Source organism: Mauremys reevesii, linkage group 18 (assembly GCF_016161935.1).
Source record: "Mauremys reevesii isolate NIE-2019 linkage group 18, ASM1616193v1, whole genome shotgun sequence".
Taxonomy (NCBI): Eukaryota; Metazoa; Chordata; order Testudines; family Geoemydidae; genus Mauremys; species Mauremys reevesii.
Window position 1 is genome coordinate 6,884,753 of NC_052640.1, and position 18,094 is coordinate 6,902,846.

Sequence of the window (18,094 nt, forward strand, 5' to 3'; positions counted from 1 at the left end):
CTAGCACCAAACTGGATGCTACTAACCATGTCAAAGAACCAGGATATGCCTTGTTAAATCAGATTACAGGTTAAACCTTCGTTCCATCCACCCAAGCAAAGTTTCAGTTTTTAAACTGGTTGGGTTGCTTTTATAGCATGGTTGCTTAATATCATAAATTTTGTTGCGGAGACAGGCAGTTATCACAAGAGGTCCGTCAGAATCCAGTGCAGGAGCAGGAAGGGTGTAGCTTCCTCTAGCTCATAGTAAGTGAGCCATGTGATTACTGTGAGCAAACTTGGGACTGTTCTTTTTAATAGAGGAATGACTGCTAGTGTCAATACATTTTTAACAACAGTCCCAGGTGTCAGCTTTTTGGATTAAATAAATTTAATTGATAGCAAGGTAGTCACCTTGCAAAGGCCACCACTATGTGTAGCACTAATTAGCCCCATTTTTGGCTCTCTTAGTAGAGACCAATGAATGAACCAACCACATAGTGCCGTGATTCCTGTTATCAGTTTCTGACTTTTCCCTCAGGCCTGGAACCAACTGGGTAGATACAGACTATTTCAGGTACTGGAATAGGAAAAAATTAACTTGGAGCCAAGATGAGTAACAGGAGAGCTGTCAGGGAGAACTCTGTTCCCTTTGAAAGGGGCTGTGGGCAGATACCATTTGCCAGTGTGGAAGATTACTAAAGCTGAAAGGATCCAATTTTGTTCAAGAGATGAAGACCTGAAAAACCAAATTCAGCATTGCTTGAAGGGTAACAGCCCCACCCCGTGAGCATGCAAGGTCTAGTTAAAAGCAATACCCCCCCCCCCCCAATGGCTGCTCCCCTGATACCCACCGAATACTTCATGGGCTAGGAGTGCTCCAAAAAGGGAACTGTGTGCTCTGCCCTGGAGCTGAGAGCCTTAGCTCAGTCAAGAGCAAACTATTCCTGAGTAAGGATCATCAGTAGATGGCCTCCAAAAAGGGGAAAAAGGAGGATTTGTCCAATCTTTCCCCTAAACAGAAGGGCGGATGAAACTTAGAGAGGGTAATTTGGGAAGGGAATGGGCAACATCGGAAACAGAATGGAATAAGACTAGAGAGACTCTCCATGGCTTCAGAAACAGAAAGGACCTCATGAGATTGAGAAGAAAGGAAGAGAACATAATGTTGATGCATGTTGATTTGGCTAGAGGTATTGTTAAGCAAAAAGGAAGCATACTTGGTGACGTTACATGTTTAAGCAATGTGGTGAAGCTAGATATAAGCATCACATGCTGACAAGCAGGAAGCAAGAGAACACTTCCTTCCCCCCCCCCTTTCCCTTTTACTCACTTTGAAAAGTAAATAGATGCTTCAAGCCCATTTCAAAATGAATTTTTGAAGATGCTTTTCCTAATGTACATTTAGGGCTTGACCAAAGCCCAATGAAGTCAATGGAAATACAGCCCATAGACAAAATTAAATGAGTTCCACATGGTTGGAGTTTGGGGTTGGGATTTGTCAAGAGTCTGAAGTGTTAGGCACCCAAATCTTATTAAAATTCAGTGAGATTTGGGAACTTTACCTTCAGCTCTTTTGAAAATCCCCAGTTGAATACTTCATGATTTCACACAGGAAGGGAGGCAAAACCATGTTTCTGTCTTGGCTAATCTTGACTGCTAGCAAAACTGTAACACACTAAACAACTTTCCCCTCTAGAAGAAGTTGTATTCTCACCCTAGTTACAGTTTAACAGCTTTGAATGATTCCAAGCAATTTCCTTGTGGACCATGCTGCATTATACATTACCACACAGTTTGGTACAGTGTGGCCTAACTAGCAGCTTCTGCTACAAATACTGCATACTGTTAAGTGCTATTGGACAGAAATTACATTATTTGTGCATCTGACAATATCACCACCACCAATTGGCAAGGGGGAAACAGTGATGCACTAATGAACCCATTCCCACCAGCAACAAAATAAATAAAATAAAAAAACCCTGAAGTTTATAAGGAGCAGTGATCAGTCACTTGGACAACTGCGAAGGAAGCTTGCTTATGTGATGTGTCTACAGCAGTTTGGGAGAAGTAACTTTCCTGGCATGCCATTTTGTCAGTTTCACAAGAGTAGCAGCATATGAATTAGTGTTGTGCTTCAAGTTTCATCACCGTTCTCATGTTTTACAGGACAAAGGACTATAAACTAACATTCTTACTATTAGGGATGGACTTGTTTTCACTAATTTTGAATCCAAATATCGTGGGGGTCTGAAGTCTGACTAATGTTTTTGGATGTATGCTTGAGGAAAGGCTTGAATAAAGAGAAAAAATCCTGTGAGAGAAAGAATAAAATGGAGCATAGATTGGACAGAGTGAGAAAGAAGCATACTAATGGACAAACTGAAGCCTTGTGCACACACCATATAAAAGCCATTCACTGGGAGTGAGGGGGTCCTATTGCTAGTCAGAGACACCCCCTTAGATTTAAAAAAAGTAAACTCTCTTTGGGAAAAATAAAGAAATCAGTTCTAGGTACAGGAGGCAAAGGTTCAAGTGAGTGAACTCTACTGCCAGTACTCCCCTGCCTGTGGGGTTCAGTTAAGAGCATCCGGGTACAGCAGAAAGGCTTCAACAAGGAGTCTGGGGAAGAGAACCAGATTTTTGCTGTGATGTATATTAACAAGAGAGCAGTAAATATTATTTCCAGAGGGTTTTGACTGAGTCATAGATTTGGATCCTGTTCACAATTACTGGTCCCCACTTTCTATAGAAAGCGGAAAAGAAAGAAACCCCCCTGCTAACTCAAGTGTATCTGCATTATTTATAGAGGACCCCTTCTCCCCACCCCCAAAAAGAGGGACTCCTATTTTTGGTAGCCAGGAGTTTATGCTGTGGTATGACATAGTAACACATGGCCACTTGTGTTCTCTCCCCTACGGTTAACATCAAATACTAGCATTAAAGTGCAATTAAGAGACTGTTTCCTTGAGTTTAACATTACAGGTGCGGTCTGCATAGAGCACAGAGACAGCTTGCAGCTGCACCACCACCCAAGACCACATCAGATGGCTGGCTGCAAAAAATCAAGAGCCTTGCTGTGTTCTTCACCCACCCAACTTCTCCTATGGTTGCTATCACCTACACTCAGCCACTTCTCCAGAAAGAGTTGGACTTGCACTCCTCAAGTTTACAGTGGATCCCATAAAGCAAGAAGCAGTTATGGTGAAGTGATGTCATGGGTGCAGAATCTGATTTCCAAGTGCTACACAATTCCACTGGCCCAGACTAGATCTCACATAACCATTGCTGTCGCTAGCCTTCCCATCTATGATTCAACCAAGAGTAATGGGGCAGAAGGGGAAAGGAGCCAATGGAGCTATTAAACTAAATGACTCATTACTAGATTTCCTATATTTAACCTCTGCAGCTTTCAATAGTTTGGGAAACACTAGATTAGGGTATTAAGATCAAGTTCTCACATCTCTCCCACCCCATGATGCTAGTAACATTATTAATTTCTTGTAATATGGAAAGTCCCTCCTACAAATCTAATGTCAGCCTCTAAGTGGGGTATTACTTGAAGCACTAATCGCCACATTAATAAATCTGAAAGTAGAATTGTCAAGGCAAGTGCAATGCAACAAATAAGACTGCTCTCATATCCCCTCCCTTCCTGGTCTTCTTCCACCGTTCTTTGTGATCTCTTTCTGCCTATTTATACATCTTCAATCAAGAAGTAGATTAAGGTGCACATATTTAAGTGTTGTTGCATTCAGCACTACAATGCCTAACTGATTTAGGAGACTATAATTTTCAAAAGGGATTTAGGAACTTAGGATCTCAGATACAATTGAATCCTAAAACCTCTGGAAGAGAGACTTAAGAATTGCTCCAGTCAGTGTTGGAACACCTAATATCATTACAAATTTCCATTCCAACTTTCAGCACCCAGCTATTTCATATCTAGGGCTGCAAAAACAAACAAAAAAGTTTACAAAAATATTGTATATAAGATTCCCCCCCCACACCAGTTTTCATGTTCAAGGACAGCTGTACTGATTCTACCTCCATCAGTCTTCATGACTGTGCTGTTCATTCTCATGGAGATAAACATTTAAATAGAAAAAATGATGATTTAAAAAAAAAAAAAGACTGAGCCAGTCTTCCTGACTGGTATCTACCATTCAGTAAGAGTTATTGTAAGGAGCTCATACAAAGCCTCCTGACAGTACAGGGAAGCCAAGGGACATAAGCATGTTCATTAGAAATTGAAAGGATAACCGGTCAGAGTCCCCTGAATCCATTACTAATTAGTTTAAAACACAAGAAACAATACACTGAAATAGATCATTTACTCATCTAGCCTAGAATCCTGTCTTCAAGAGGTTTATTACTACATGAAGTTTGAGGATAGCAGAAATCTTTAATACTTGATAGTAGCACTATCAGTAGCGAACTAATACACAGGGATTATTAAACCCCATTTTGTTTGGTAGTCTTGGCCACAAAGATAAACAGAACTATAATCAGATTAGATACATCTTGAAAAGGGAGCATAAATTAATCAATTTTGTTCCGTAGATAAACTGTGCAAGGGAGGACCAGGTTGTTTCTTGCCTTTGCATGAGATACAGCATGAGTGTGTGTGTTGCATCCCCACCCCAACAATGGCTAAACACCACCCTTTGCAACATCCAAATTCTGGGCCTGTTCTAAATTACGGCCATCTTGCATGGCCATCTAGACACCGTTATATGGTCCAGAATAGCTGAAACAGAGAGCACTCCATCCACCTCCCGTTCCTCAGCCCATTATGTCCCTAGGCCAAGACTATGCAAAAGGGCAACACAGGGTTGCTCTGCCAACCCTATGCCAGCAGAAGAGCCATTTTATATGAGGGATATTCCCGAGGGTTGTGTTCTGCCCTCTTAATGCAGAATTAAGTCCACAGTATATTACTACAACTCACTGAAATACAGCAGTTGAGGATTATTTTATTAATAAAATTAGAAAAGTATACTTAAAACTAACAATTATTTCTTTAATAAGAGCTTAGTGTAAAGAAAGGCTTTAGAATTAGCTTGTAATCTTTATGGGACATGGATGATGCCTTCCTGTGTGTTCGTGCAGCGCCTATAGCAGGGGGCCATGATCCCGATAGGGCACAACTGCAATACAGGTACTTAGAGCATTCTGATAATACACCTTTATTGGGTGATGTCAGAGTTATAAACAAAAACTCTGATGGAGTATTCAGAAAGATATATTTGCCACACTTCAGAGGCAAGAGTGGATGTTTCTCTTGCAGTGCTCTGTATTTGGAAGCTTGTATACTAGTTACCTAGATGACAATACAGCCACAGTTTGTAAAACTGGATCCATTTAAGAAGGTCAATGAAATTATACTGAAGGACATTCCCTACTGGACAAAGAACCACATAAATCTTCCTGTTACAATAATTTAAATTCACAATTTAGGCTAAGGTAGCTTTACAGAACCTATTAATAGATGTTCACGTTGTTTTTTATTTCAACAACTGTTTGGATTTAACAAATTCTCCCATAGTATGTGCAACCCCAAAACCACCACATTATACTAGTGCATGATCACCTGACAGCGAAACAATTTAAGACGTGATATTTGATCAGCCTATTTTTATTGTCCAAGCAGAGTGAAATGTAAGACTTAAACAAACCACATAACTGAAGGAAGAGTCAAATTAAAGTTCTTTCAGTTTAAATATACTAAAGAATAGTAACACCAGCATCAGATTGTTTTTAATATTTACATACTTTTAACCTGTGTCTTTAATGAACAGCCTTCTTCGTTTTGAAACAACAACAAAATGCAATGTTGACAGTTACTATGTAGCAGTAACACTCTCCAGCATCCACAATAAAAAGCTGAGCTAGGATGACCTGTTACATTGGAAACACAGTACATGGTAACATATTTGACAAAGATGAAGAAAGTGAACAGTGAAAATTCTCAGGATTTTTAAGAGGAAATTAGAAACAATGCAGAGAGATTACACAGTTCTTTAAAAAAAATTGAACTAAGTGGCTGATATACGTATAAACCATGTGGCACATTACAATTCCTAGGTATACCAGTACCATTATCCTTCTTACCTATTTATCTCTGGCTCAAGCATCCCTCCTACAGCGATACCTAGCTCTTAGTTTTGGCTCTAGTAGCCAGGTAGGTGTGCAAAACTCTCCTACATCCAGTTAACCAACCACACGTTGCTAAGTGACTAAAAGTAAAAATATATATTTAATTTAAGTATCAGAGGGGTATCTGTGTTAGTCTGGATTGGTAAAAAGCGACAAAGAGTCCTGTGGCACCTTATAGACTTACAGACATATTGGAGCATAAGCTTTCGTGGGTGAATACCCACTTCGTCAGATGCATGTAGTGGAAATTTCCAGAGGCAGGTATAAGGTATACCTGCCTCTGGAAATTTCCACTACATGCATCTGACGAAGTAGGTATTCACCCACGAAAGCTTATATTTAATTTTGTCTAATCAGATTTAGCAATCCTTTCTCATCTGAGGGGCCTTCAATTTTAAGTAGTGTCGCATCCAAGCTCATACCAATCTAAGTTGATTCATAACACCAACCCCTTGGCAGCCCTGACTAGAATAATACTTACACTTATAATATACCTTTAACTCAAGGATCTCAAAGCACTTTAGAAAAAATAATCCTCACAATACCCTGTGAAGTAGCTATTATGGCATTTTACAAGTGAGAAACTGATGCACAGATATCAGCTGTCTTGACTTAGTTCTCACAAATCAAATGCACAAAATACTAGTTAATGTTCCTTTCCATTGTTGTATCATAGTAACAGCAGAATGTGGCAGAACAGACACAGACTAGCTTAAAATTCAGTCCCTAAAGCCCTTTTTAAACTAGAGAATTTTACTTTAAAAAATCCCATTGATACTGTTGCAATGCTGGTATTAAAAGATATACTGCTTCTAGCATCCCTGCTGCTGAATATGCTACCTCACCACTTCCAGCAATATGGGGCTTTGCTTGTTTGTTGGCTCTGCAAATCATAATGCTGCCCCCAACTGCAAGTCTCCAAGCTCCAAAGACTTCCTTTTAAATATCTGTATGTCACAGATCCAGTCGAGTGTCCCCCCTTAGCCACACACCAGACCATTGTGAGGTGATCCAGCAGCTGAAGCCTGTGTTTTAAGACTCCGACATCTAAAAAGAGCCCAGGCACTGTCCCTATTTTAGGGCCTCTGGGCACATTCTCAGGGTGCAGATTTTTAATCTGGTACTCACAACAGAATTCAGACCATGCAGCCCCATCCCTGGAACCAGTGCTAGCCCATTAGACTCACCACCATAGCCTAAAAACACCCTCACTCAGAACTCCACAAGATGAGAGCATTCTGGTTTACCTCTTCAAGGGGGGCATGTGATAGATGTAATTGCTTGACATACAGACAGACTTTGCACACGATTCTGAACCACCACTGCTCTATTTAATAGCACAAGAAATACAGAGCTCCATAAAAATAATAAGCTCTGTATTCATGTCCCTGCCTCAGTTTCCTCATCACTGCAGGGAACTCTTTAGGCTGAGATTAGCATTGCCTGGTGCCAGCTGAGCTCCTTCTGTTTGCAGTGCATGGCTTGGGTTCTGAAACATGGAGTCTCTGTGCCCCCAGCTTGCCTCCTCAGATCTTGTCTGATCCATCCCCTTCCTATCTATGAGTCTCTCTGCACCTTCCCCCAATAAGGCCTTTTATATCCCCCTGCTCTGTTGCCTTCATCTTTGTCCTGCTTGGAGAATTTCCATTCTCTCCACTGCTTCAGACAAGGGAAGAGAAACCCATTGTCCCAAGATGCTTCACCCTGAATAGATGGTTTCTGAGTTCTGATGATACACCATGGCACCTGGATGCAATGGTGGATACAGACAGACAGGCATTCATGATACAGCATTTTTTATAACTTCATATCAACCAGAATTCATAAATTGTAAATAGGTTCCCCAAATCATCAGACTGATACTGGGTACTGTGTGACATAGGATGCTAGACTAGCTAAATCCTTAGGCCTACTGCAGTGATGCAGTTACTAAACTACAGTCTGCAAATATCAGAACCGAGTGTACATTTCTCTCAAATGAGTACACCCATTGCAGGTCAGGACAGGTAACATCGACACAGAATGATGTTAATATATAAAAAAGGCTTTTAGCAACCATCGCTGCAGATACATGGAATTTGAAACCTGACTTGAGCATTTGCAAATTTTCATTTGTATATACGTAATTGACCCTCAAACTACATTTACATTAGTACACACTGCATTTGATTAAACACATTCCAATTAATCAGGCTAGCTATTTTATTAAAATTTATCCATGGGTGCCAGTTTGCCATTCACTATCAGCAAATCTAATAGTTACTACTTGTCCACACGTATGAATTTAGCATAGTGGACATACAGTCAGTTAGTACTAAAGAATTAAGGTGTGTTTAGCAAAGTAGTGTGGTCCATTGTATAAGGCATGGAAATGAGAGTCAGAAGTCTCAAGTTCTATTCTTGACTCCTCCTACTGATTCACTGTGTAACCATGGGCATGTCATTTAGCCGCTCTGTGCCCATTTCCCTCCACTCCAAAAGTAGAGGCAATTATACTTAACTGCTTTTTAAAAAACACAGATCCATGGTTAAAAAGTGCTTTAGTGGTGTAACAGTCTAATGCTGGAGGCCAAGTTGTCTCTGCACTTATACCTGTGTAACCTTACTGGAGCTAGTGGGGTTGCATGGATGTAAATGAAGGCAGAGCTTAGCCCCTACACTTTAGCCCAGGAACAGTGAACCACGGCCACTGGGAGCTGCGAGGGGCTATGCCTGCGGACAGCCAACGTGAACAAAATGCCTTGCAGTCCGCCAGCGGATTACCCTGATGGGCCGCGTGCCGAAGGTTGCAGATCTCTGGATTAGAAGACTAAATGCAGTGAGAAGCATTTGTATTTCTCTCTCTCTCCCTTTCTTTTTAAAGTGGCTTTTTCTCTTAATAGGGAGATTAGGGTGTCCCAATTAGAGGACTACTCTATGAGCTTGTTTACATGGTGGGGTTATGTGCTTTGCAGGGGTATGATATCTAAAGCATGCTAAATTGTTATGCATTACTTGGTCCATGTAGACCTGGCCGGTGTGCACTAAAGGTTCCCCAGTACACTTCAATATTGTACTGTTTCAAACAGCACTATGTTCAAATGCACCAGCAGGGTCCACATGGACCTATCGGCATGCAACACTTTAGTATGCTTTAGAAATCATACCCTCGTAGAGGCGCATTACCTCACCATGTAAACAAACCCTGTAGCAGCAAAGCAATGGAGTCAAAGGTTGATTCCCAGTGGCAACTTCCCAGATTTTGAGAGGGGCAACTTCCCAAATGTTAAAATGCAATGACTATTCAGATTCAACATTTCTCACTACTGAGTAACTGGACTCTACTAATTCACAAGTGAGTTTGCCCTCGAGTTACCAGTGATACTAGTTACTATGGTAACTAAAACCAATAGTCTGCAACTCCAGGACATCATACACTGTCAAAGAAGTCATTGTCAGAGAATGAATGAGACTTAAGGCTATCGCCTGTTTATATCCAAGAGTCACTTTTAGTGGTCCATATTTCATATAATTAATTGCTGTATTAATTTATATGCAGTGAATGTAATGGATAAAAGTAGGACTGTGCTAGTGAGCTAATGAAGAAAACAAGCAGTATTGGTGTTAATTCACACAGATTTTCTTTCAGCTCTAAAAAAAGTGATTTAATCTGCAATATTAAATCCCTTAATTTTAACAAAATACAAACTAGAAGACAATGAGAAAAAGGGCTTTACTTTCTATTATCACCTATCACTTTTACAATAAAATATGGATGCAGGAAATTGCCATGATAAACTACTTGGTCTCATTAGAATGAGTGTTTAGTAGAACACACTGCAGTGTAATTGTGCTTAACTACCAGCCTGATGCATGGTACTCAATGGAGAACTAACTGCTGTTCTGAGCACAGCTGCCTGTCAGTCAAATGGATGCCTGTCTACCAATGCCCCTAAAGAGTTGCATTCTGTTTTTAGCCATTGAAGTATGACAGTGACATTTATTTGACCGTCAGGAGGTTGTTTTACACTAGTCCCTTTGTTCTGTTTTGATATCAAATTTGAGTTATGTTATTATTTGAAATGAAAGCAATTTCATGGTTTACAATCTAATATAGTACTTGTGTCAAAGGCAGATGGTCTGCCCTTTTCTCAGCAGAGTTGGAAAATGCAACACATTTCTAAATGCCAGAATTTTAGAGGTCTGGTTCCTACACTGATTAAGGATAGCTGAATGTTTCCAACCCACAAGAACGCATTCTAATAAAAAAATGGCACTGAAAGTGAGAATTCTGTTTCAAAACAATGTGCTGAAGAAAAATAAGAGAGAACATTTCTAAAAATATACACAGAAAACCTCCACAATTAAACAACTTTTGCAGTGTTGAAAATGGTTTGTAACGGAGTCCAGCAGGCCCTAGAAATCTCCCATGTTACCTAGGAGCTCATCCCCAGAACTTTTGAGGGTCAGGATTTTTTTATTACATATATAAAATGCATGCATGTGCAGGCACACATCTCAGAAGAGAAAAAATACTGATGATATAGATTTGTACACAAGAACATAAAAACAGCCATACTGGGTCAGTCCAAAGGTCCTTCTAGCTCTGCATTCTGTCTTCTGAAAGTGGCCAGTGCCAGGTGTCCCAGAGGGAATGAACAGAACAGGTAATCATCAAGTGATCCATCCCCTGTCGCTCATTCCCAGCTTTTGGCAAACAGAGGTTAGGGACACCATCCCTGTCCATTGATAGACCTATCCTCCATGAATTTATCTAGTTCTTTTTATCTAGTTCTTTTTTGAACCCAGTTATAGTCTTGGCCTTCATAACATCCTCTGGCAAGGAGTTCCACAGGTTGACTGTGTGTTGGGTGAGAAAAAATACTTCCTTTTGTTTGTTTTAAACCTGCTGCCTATTAATTTAATTTGGTGACCTCTAGTTCTTGTGTTATGAGAAGGGAAATAACCCTTCCTTATTTACTTTCTCCACACCAGACTTTTTTTTCCCCCTTTTCTTTTTTTTCTTTTTTTTTTTTTTTAAATAGACCTAGATCATATCCCTGCCCTTAGTCCTCTCTTTTCCAGGCTGAAAAGTCCCAGTCTTATTAACCTCTCCTCATATGGAAGCCATTCCATACCCGTAATCATTTCTTACTATTTAAAAAGCCATGGTTTTCCTAAAAAATAAGATTCAGGAGTACAACTGGAAACCCATATCACCAGCAAAATTGTCAGTTAAAGGGACAGTCAACTTAACTTCTAGTCCAGGTTTTTATTATTTAAAAAGTAAACTAGACACTACACCTGCTCTTGAGTCTCACAGTGTGTGTGTTTTAAATATTCTTCTATTCCCTGTGACTATGTGAAAGAACCACACAATCAGGAAACTGAGTGAAGCAGCAGCAAAATTGATTATGCACAAAAGTCTATCAAATGCGCTGAAAATTAACATAGAGAAAGCGTTGGTCTCTTTCAGTTATAACAACCTTAGGCATTACATGAAACAGTGGTGAAAATACTGGATACTGAAGCACTATTTTTACACTGAAGTTTTCTTTTATAATGAAATAAGATAAAGCAAATGCAGTTGTGTTTCTTATTTGAGAGTCTTGCAGAATGTATTAGGGCTATTTAACAGATTTTAAAAGCCATTTAGCAGTTTTTCCACTTTTTGAATGACAGCAATCTAATACTATCCAGTGAATCCAAATGAATTTAAAACAACACAGAGGAAATGTGTAGTAAAAATAGTAAAAATATAAAAAATAAAAAGATTCTGGTACTTTAAAAAAAAAAGTAGGCAACATTAGGTTCTGATCCTACAATTTGCTGTGTGCAGTAAGACTTTTGCAGTAGCTCAGAACCCCCCTGAAGTCAACAGGAATCTACATGGGGCACAGCAATCAATGCAACAAATTAGAGGATGGGAGACTTACCGGTACTGTACATGATTGTAGAGAAGTTGCCTACAAGCTGGACCTAAAGATACATGATCTTCAAGCCTCCAAGGACTTACACATGCTCTTAAATTTATGCACATTAGTAGTCCTGAAATAGTGGTATAGTGAAGTTGAGAACATGTGTAAGTCCAAAGGATTGGGGCCTTAAGCTTTAGCTGTAGACCAGGCCTACATCAACCTAGCTACACTGCTTAGTTGATCTAAACCCCGGCACAGACATCTTAGGTTGCCAGAAGAGTTATTCTAAGGACCTAGCTACCAGCTCTTTTGAGGGGGTGGATTTACTACACAGCAATGGAAAAGCCCTTTCCATTGTGGTAATAAGTGTCCACGCTACAGCAGTGTAGCTGAAGGGCTGCAGCTGTGCAGACACAGCCTAAGTACAGTGATGATCAGGGGTGGCTCCAGGCCCCAGCACGCCAAGCGCGTGCTTGGGGTGGCAAGCCGCGGGGGGCGCTCTGCCGGCGCCACAAGGGCGGCAGGCAGGCTGCCTCCGGCGGCTTGCCTGCAGAGGGTCTGCTGGTCCCGTGCCTGCGGGAGGTCCACCAAAGCCGCGGGACCAGCGGACCCTGCGCAGGCAAGCCGCCGGAGGCAGCCTGCCTGCTGTGCTTGGGGCGGCAAAATCCCTAGAGCCGCCCCTGGTGATGATGTATTGTTCAAGAGCCTGATCCTGTACTCAGCACTGTACCCTTAACTGCCACTGCCAACAACAGGAGCAGAAGTTTATATAATTTCAGGGCCATACCCTGATAACGAAGAGTTGCAATGTTAGTATTAATTGTTATATCACATGTGAAAATGAACAAGGTGGCATTAAAAAAAAAAGCCAGTTCAGCCAGTTCAAAGCATGCATGTAAATAACTAATTTTTCTTCAAAAAAAATGCATGCAAGATTTTGTAGATAAATTGTTTATGGAAAACTGCTTTATTTTTGTAAGATACAAGATATGTTCAATGTTGTCCCAGTCTAGGACATGTAGAATCCCAAATTTACAGTGAAGTGGAATTTGGGAAGTGGAATGGAAGTCCTGAATTATTTCAATGCACTGCAACATATGGATTATATTCTGGTTATAATGAACCCATTCTGAGAGACGCTACTGTACCTGGAAATAATATTCTCCAGAGATGTGCTTGTTCTTGGATCAATGGCAAGGAAGACAAAGCAGTCAGTAAGCCAACCAGCAGATAATAAAACCCAGGAGCAAAATAATTACACATTTTGGGCAGTGTTAGTAAGCCAAGGAGGGAAGAAAATAAGTTATGGAAGAAACCAGTGTATAAATCACAAATAAAAAATGGTGACACGCAACATTTGCTATGCAAATCCTCCTAGACCGTTTGAATTCTCCTCCCACCCATCTCCTGCTTCATGAACAAAGACTAAATTCTTCCCCCTCCAACTTAACTTCAGCCAGGGAGCGAGCCACAGGCTGGTGTTGACAGTTCAGGATTCAATTCTCCCAAACTCATTTGAGGTGGAAGCACCTGAGCTAAGACGTCCCATTTAAATGGGGGGACCGCACACCCAGCCAGTGATTTATCTGGGGAATGCGGGGAGAACGCGATGGTGACCGGGGCTGCAGAGAGGCCGAGGCAGACACACCGCACGCCGTCCAGGAACAAGTAAACGGCACATCCTAGTAGATTTCGCTCCTGATAACACAAAGGGCGGGCACAGGCGGTACTTACAGAACAGAGGGGAATAGAAACCTGGCTGGGGTTGGGGGCACCAGAGCCAAGAGGCAGCTGGCCGCCCTGCAGGGCACGGTGCATCGCTGTCCCCCGGGTTACCCGTAACCTGCCCCCCTCCCCGCACGCTCCCCCAGAAGAGGTGCCTGCCCAGCGGGCGGGAGGGACGGGAGCGCTCACCATCGCGAACCCTGAGAGTAACGCGGAGGTGCGGCTGGAGGCTTTCAGCTTGGCCCGGCTCAGGTAGAGCTTCCGCCAGGACAGCGCCTGCATCGAGTGCTCGTTCAGGCTCATGGTCTCCGGCGGTGGAGGCTCGCACCGGAGCTAGGGAGGAGAGGAGCGAAGAGAGGGCGCCTAGCCCGGCTGCGAGTTCCGAGGCGCCTCCTACTGCTGTTACTTCCTTCCTCTCCTTCCGGCTGCAGAGACAGGCCCGCAGCTGCATCTAGCACCCCCCGGCGCCGGCTCCGACACCCGCCGCGGCTCCGCCAGCCCCTGCCCCGCCTCGCTGGGCGCCGCGCACACGCCTCCATGGCGTAAGCCCGACTCCTCACCCTTCCTGCCGGATGCGGGCGGCTCCGCCCCCCGCGGGAGGGGAGCGGCGCGGCGCGGCGCGATGTGGGTACTAGCAGTTCCCTCCGCACTCTCAGAGGCTGTGCAGCGCGGCTAGGTCAGCGCCGACTGAGGGGCCTGGGCCTCCCTGCCCCCCTTCCAGTCAGGATAGCCTGGGCTGGCGCCCCTGGTAGTCCCTCCTCACACCCCTCGGGGTAGCCTGGCCTGGGCGCCTGGCCCCGGCCTCCTCCCCCCTTCCCCTCAGGGTAACCTGGGCTGGGGGCCTGGCCCTTCCCGTAGCCCCTGCCACTCCCCCCCCGTCCATGGAAGTTTATAAATATGTGCCCGTGTGTCCTTGACTTTGAGTTCCTTGGTTTGTTTGAAAGTCAGGTTCAAGATATTTTATGTTGATCAGAGCTGCTGCTGCACACCTGCTTCTCCATCATCTTCAAGTGGAGTTTGGGGAGCTCTGAAAAAAAAGTCAGGCTTAAAGTGGCTCAGGTTGGGCATCCAGTCAGCAGCCACTTGTGAAAGTGGTGGCCCTTAGCTGCAGAGATGAGCTTGGCAGGGAAATCAGGTGGGTTGTCCTTGTCCTCTGATTTATGGCTTATTTTGTTGTTTACTACAAGGTGCTTAAATCACCCTCAGGTTGTGTCTATACTGCAGACCCCTGGCAGCAGCATATAGGCTGGCATACACGCTGCAGTGAAAAGCAAGCTGTGTCTACTTTGGTATGCCTACACTGCAATTAAAAACCCATAGCTGGCCTGTGTCAGCTGACTCAGGCTTGCTGGACTCAGGAGCTGTTTAATTGAAGTGTAGAGGTTCAGGCTCCCCAAGCCTATGCTTTGGGACCCTCTAACCTCATTGGGTCCTAGAGACTGGGCTTCAGACCAGTCCAAATGTCTACTCCAAAATTAAACAGCCCCTTATCCTGAGCCAGCTGGCATCAGCCAGCCACAGTTTTATTTGCAGTGTAGACGTACTTACTGTGGTGCATAGCTATAGATGGCAGTGGGAAGCTTCTGGAGCCTTTCCCCAACCACCTCCCCAGTGCATTTCCCTGCAGGATACTACACTGCTAAACACAGCAGCATAGTGGGGGAGGCACTGTTTAAGGGTGTAGAGACCCATGTAGAATATATGCCAACAAGGTTTAGGCCTGTCTTTAAGTAGTTCCTCACTGTCTACACTGCTATTTATATCGGGGGGGTGAGACATGCTGTAAGATTTGTGAAATGTAGATGTACCATAAATCTTCATTACATCACTCTTTTACATTCCTTATTCTAGACTTACTGGGTCAAATTAATCCCCTCATTAAAGTTCCAGATATTACCCTCACTTCCAAATCCAATCTGGCACTGCAGACTGAGGACAGGGATTGCAAATTCTAATATTCAAGCACAGGCAGTTGAACTCAACTGCCAAATCCCAACTGCCATGGAACCTTCTGATCCCAACATTCCAAGCACTGGCAGTTGAAGTCCAACCACCAGGCCACCTTCCTTTCACTGTATTCCATAACCTTCTGGTAAAATATATTATTTTTACATTTATAGCAATGCATAAGATCTAACCACCTGAATCCTAACCCATACTTCCAGTTAAAATTAACGTAACACCTAAATACCCTTTGGGAAATTTTGTATGCCCTACAGTTGGTAGCAGATAAGTTAGAATCAGTAAGTACTGTAGTGCAGCAGACAATAAATGTTGATGTTTAGGTTTTCCACTTCTCACATTTGTCAACTAAAGAGGTGTGTCTGTCCCTGACCCCTTCTTTGAGTCGCTCTTATTAAAGCTACCCTCACCAGAATTTCTCCAGCTCCATTCAATGCTTTTCCAGATTAATGTTGAGAAATTTTTTTTAAATAGCACAGGAATAAGTGTACATTTTCTATGTTGTGTTTAAACTAGTCTCACTCTTGCTATACAGATTATTCTGTAGCCAAAAATCTACTGACCATTGAGTTTTGTCAATACTATCTTATTAAGTTTGTGGAAGCAATTGCACCTGGTGATTGGTGATTAAAAGCTCCTCTGAGATATATGATCTTATCTAGATTGAAGGTACCTTCTAATGGGCATTGTTTAGATGGATTTTCACGCGTGTGAAGATTCCAATTCTCTAAATACCTGCAGGTTTTAGGACCATAATGTACGTACATGTAATATGTTGGGGTACCCTTAGGGGGTAAGGTGGAAAGTTTAGACTGTCCCTCCCCCATGTTCCAATCACACAAACTGAGGGGGTGCCCTGTCCGCGCTAGCGGATCAGAATCTAAGGATCTCTCCCTACAGGGTACTCACACAGGAGAGACTCACACGGAAGACTACGACTCTCCTACACCTCCCTTCAGCAAAGAGCGTTGGCTAGTCTCTGGGAGACGGCGCCGCTTACTCTAATTGCATCCAGTGAGACGAACAGATTGTCAGTAGCCCACACAGAAGGGAAAGGGGAGGGAAGATGGGTTCACACACTCCTAGACCCAGGCAGCTTCCTCGCCGGACTATGCCAGGCTGAGTCAGCCCACCGTGGGTCGGATCTCCTAAAGATCCACTAGTTACCGGGCTTGCGTTAGAGCAGTCCTGATCATTAGCTTCCACTTCACAGGGTACTCTGGGCGTCTTCCGATAACGATCACTCACACTGGTGTACACACACACACACACACCAAGGCCTCTTTTCTTCCTTTTTTTTTTAAACCCTTTTTTAACCTTTTTATCTTTTTAATTTTTTTTTTTTTAACCACGATGCATCTTTACCTGGTCCAGACCAATACCATGAGGCGGTATGACAACCCCTCTTGAGGCGGTAAAAACCCCTCAGCACCGGTGCATTCTAATGCATTTACCTATGCATTACCTTATGCATTACCTTATGCATTTCCTTGGCCAACTCAGCAGTTCCCAGTACTGCTATAAACTAACCTTATTGGGGCCTCTCCCCAATACCACTTTGCATCTGATCCTGCTGCACAGTCAATAAGTTCAGATGGCGTGAGCCCAACAGAGACAGACGTCCTCACGGACAGTCCTCCTCCGATACCCCAATAGAGATTTCAAAAGGTCTCATACCTCTCATGTGGCACCATGGGGTTCGAAGGGGAATGATCTGTAGTAGCCATCTGTGGGTCCGTGGGCGTTGCCATCCCAGACGAGCCCCCAAATTGTCGGAGAAAAACTCAGTTCTCGCTTTTTGTTTGGGTGCAGCAAAATCAAATACTTTATTATTTCTCCAGTAATTACAATGGAGGGAGAGAGTGCCATAGGACACAGGGTCACCCCAGTCCCGGACAGGTCTCTCAACTGGTAAACAATTACAGCAAGCTTTATACCTTTGTTACAGACAATTTCTAGCAATAATACAGACGATAAAAAGCAACAAATACATTTTGTTTATACATAAGCTTTTCTGCTATCTTATTTGTCTCACTACTAAGAAAAGCAAGCCTGCATATTTGCAAGGTCGTAATAACTTTTCACACAGTTCACTCTGTCTCACATTATCTTGCTTCTACAAATCTCACGTCATTAGGGTCACAGCTAGCCTAACTCATGCTAACTGACTAACATGCATTAAAATCCCCTTCAAATCCTTATTAATTCTTTCCCTGCTTCCACAAGTTATAAGGAATGTACAAGGGAACCTATTCAGAGATTTTCCTTAGGATTTCAGTTAAATCAGCAGAGAGTCACTATAGAGTGGGAGAGGTGTCTATTGTGGAATCACAACTCTATGTCGTATTTCTGTGACTCGCTATTCACCCTCTG

General features: G+C 42.9%; 2 protein-coding genes and 1 long non-coding RNA gene across 14 annotated transcripts in view; 1 reads left to right on the forward strand and 2 right to left on the reverse strand.

Annotated features, from left to right (window-relative positions):
• Positions 1-14,313, reverse strand: part of ORAI1 (ORAI calcium release-activated calcium modulator 1) — a 37,630-nt gene extending 23,317 nt beyond the window's left edge. For 5 of the 7 annotated variants that reach the window (XR_005589590.1, XR_005589589.1, XM_039505299.1 and 2 more), the window contains exon 1: positions 13,949-14,313. Coding sequence is in view for 3 of the 7 variants with exons in the window: in XM_039505299.1 (XP_039361233.1) it covers positions 13,949-14,062 (114 nt within the window). In the remaining 4 variants the exon portion in view is untranslated. The remainder of the gene's footprint in view (positions 1-13,948) is intronic. The other 2 variants (XM_039505302.1, XM_039505301.1) reach the window with 2 other exon arrangements.
• The window catches only part of KDM2B (lysine demethylase 2B), a 196,888-nt gene continuing 192,389 nt past the window's right edge, over positions 13,596-18,094 (forward strand). For 3 of the 6 annotated variants that reach the window (XM_039505277.1, XM_039505275.1, XM_039505276.1), the window contains exon 1: positions 13,597-13,702. In XM_039505277.1, the coding sequence (XP_039361211.1) occupies positions 13,628-13,702 (75 nt within the window). In that variant the 5' untranslated portion in view covers positions 13,597-13,627. Of the gene's footprint in view, positions 13,703-18,094 lie in introns of all 6 variants that reach the window. The other 3 variants (XM_039505271.1, XM_039505270.1, XM_039505272.1) reach the window with 2 other exon arrangements.
• On the reverse strand, positions 14,704-15,726 carry LOC120386219. Its single transcript, XR_005589594.1, has 2 exons — positions 15,617-15,726; positions 14,704-14,786 (listed from the first exon to the last, which is right to left on the reverse strand). It is a non-coding gene; the product is annotated as an uncharacterized LOC120386219 (long non-coding RNA).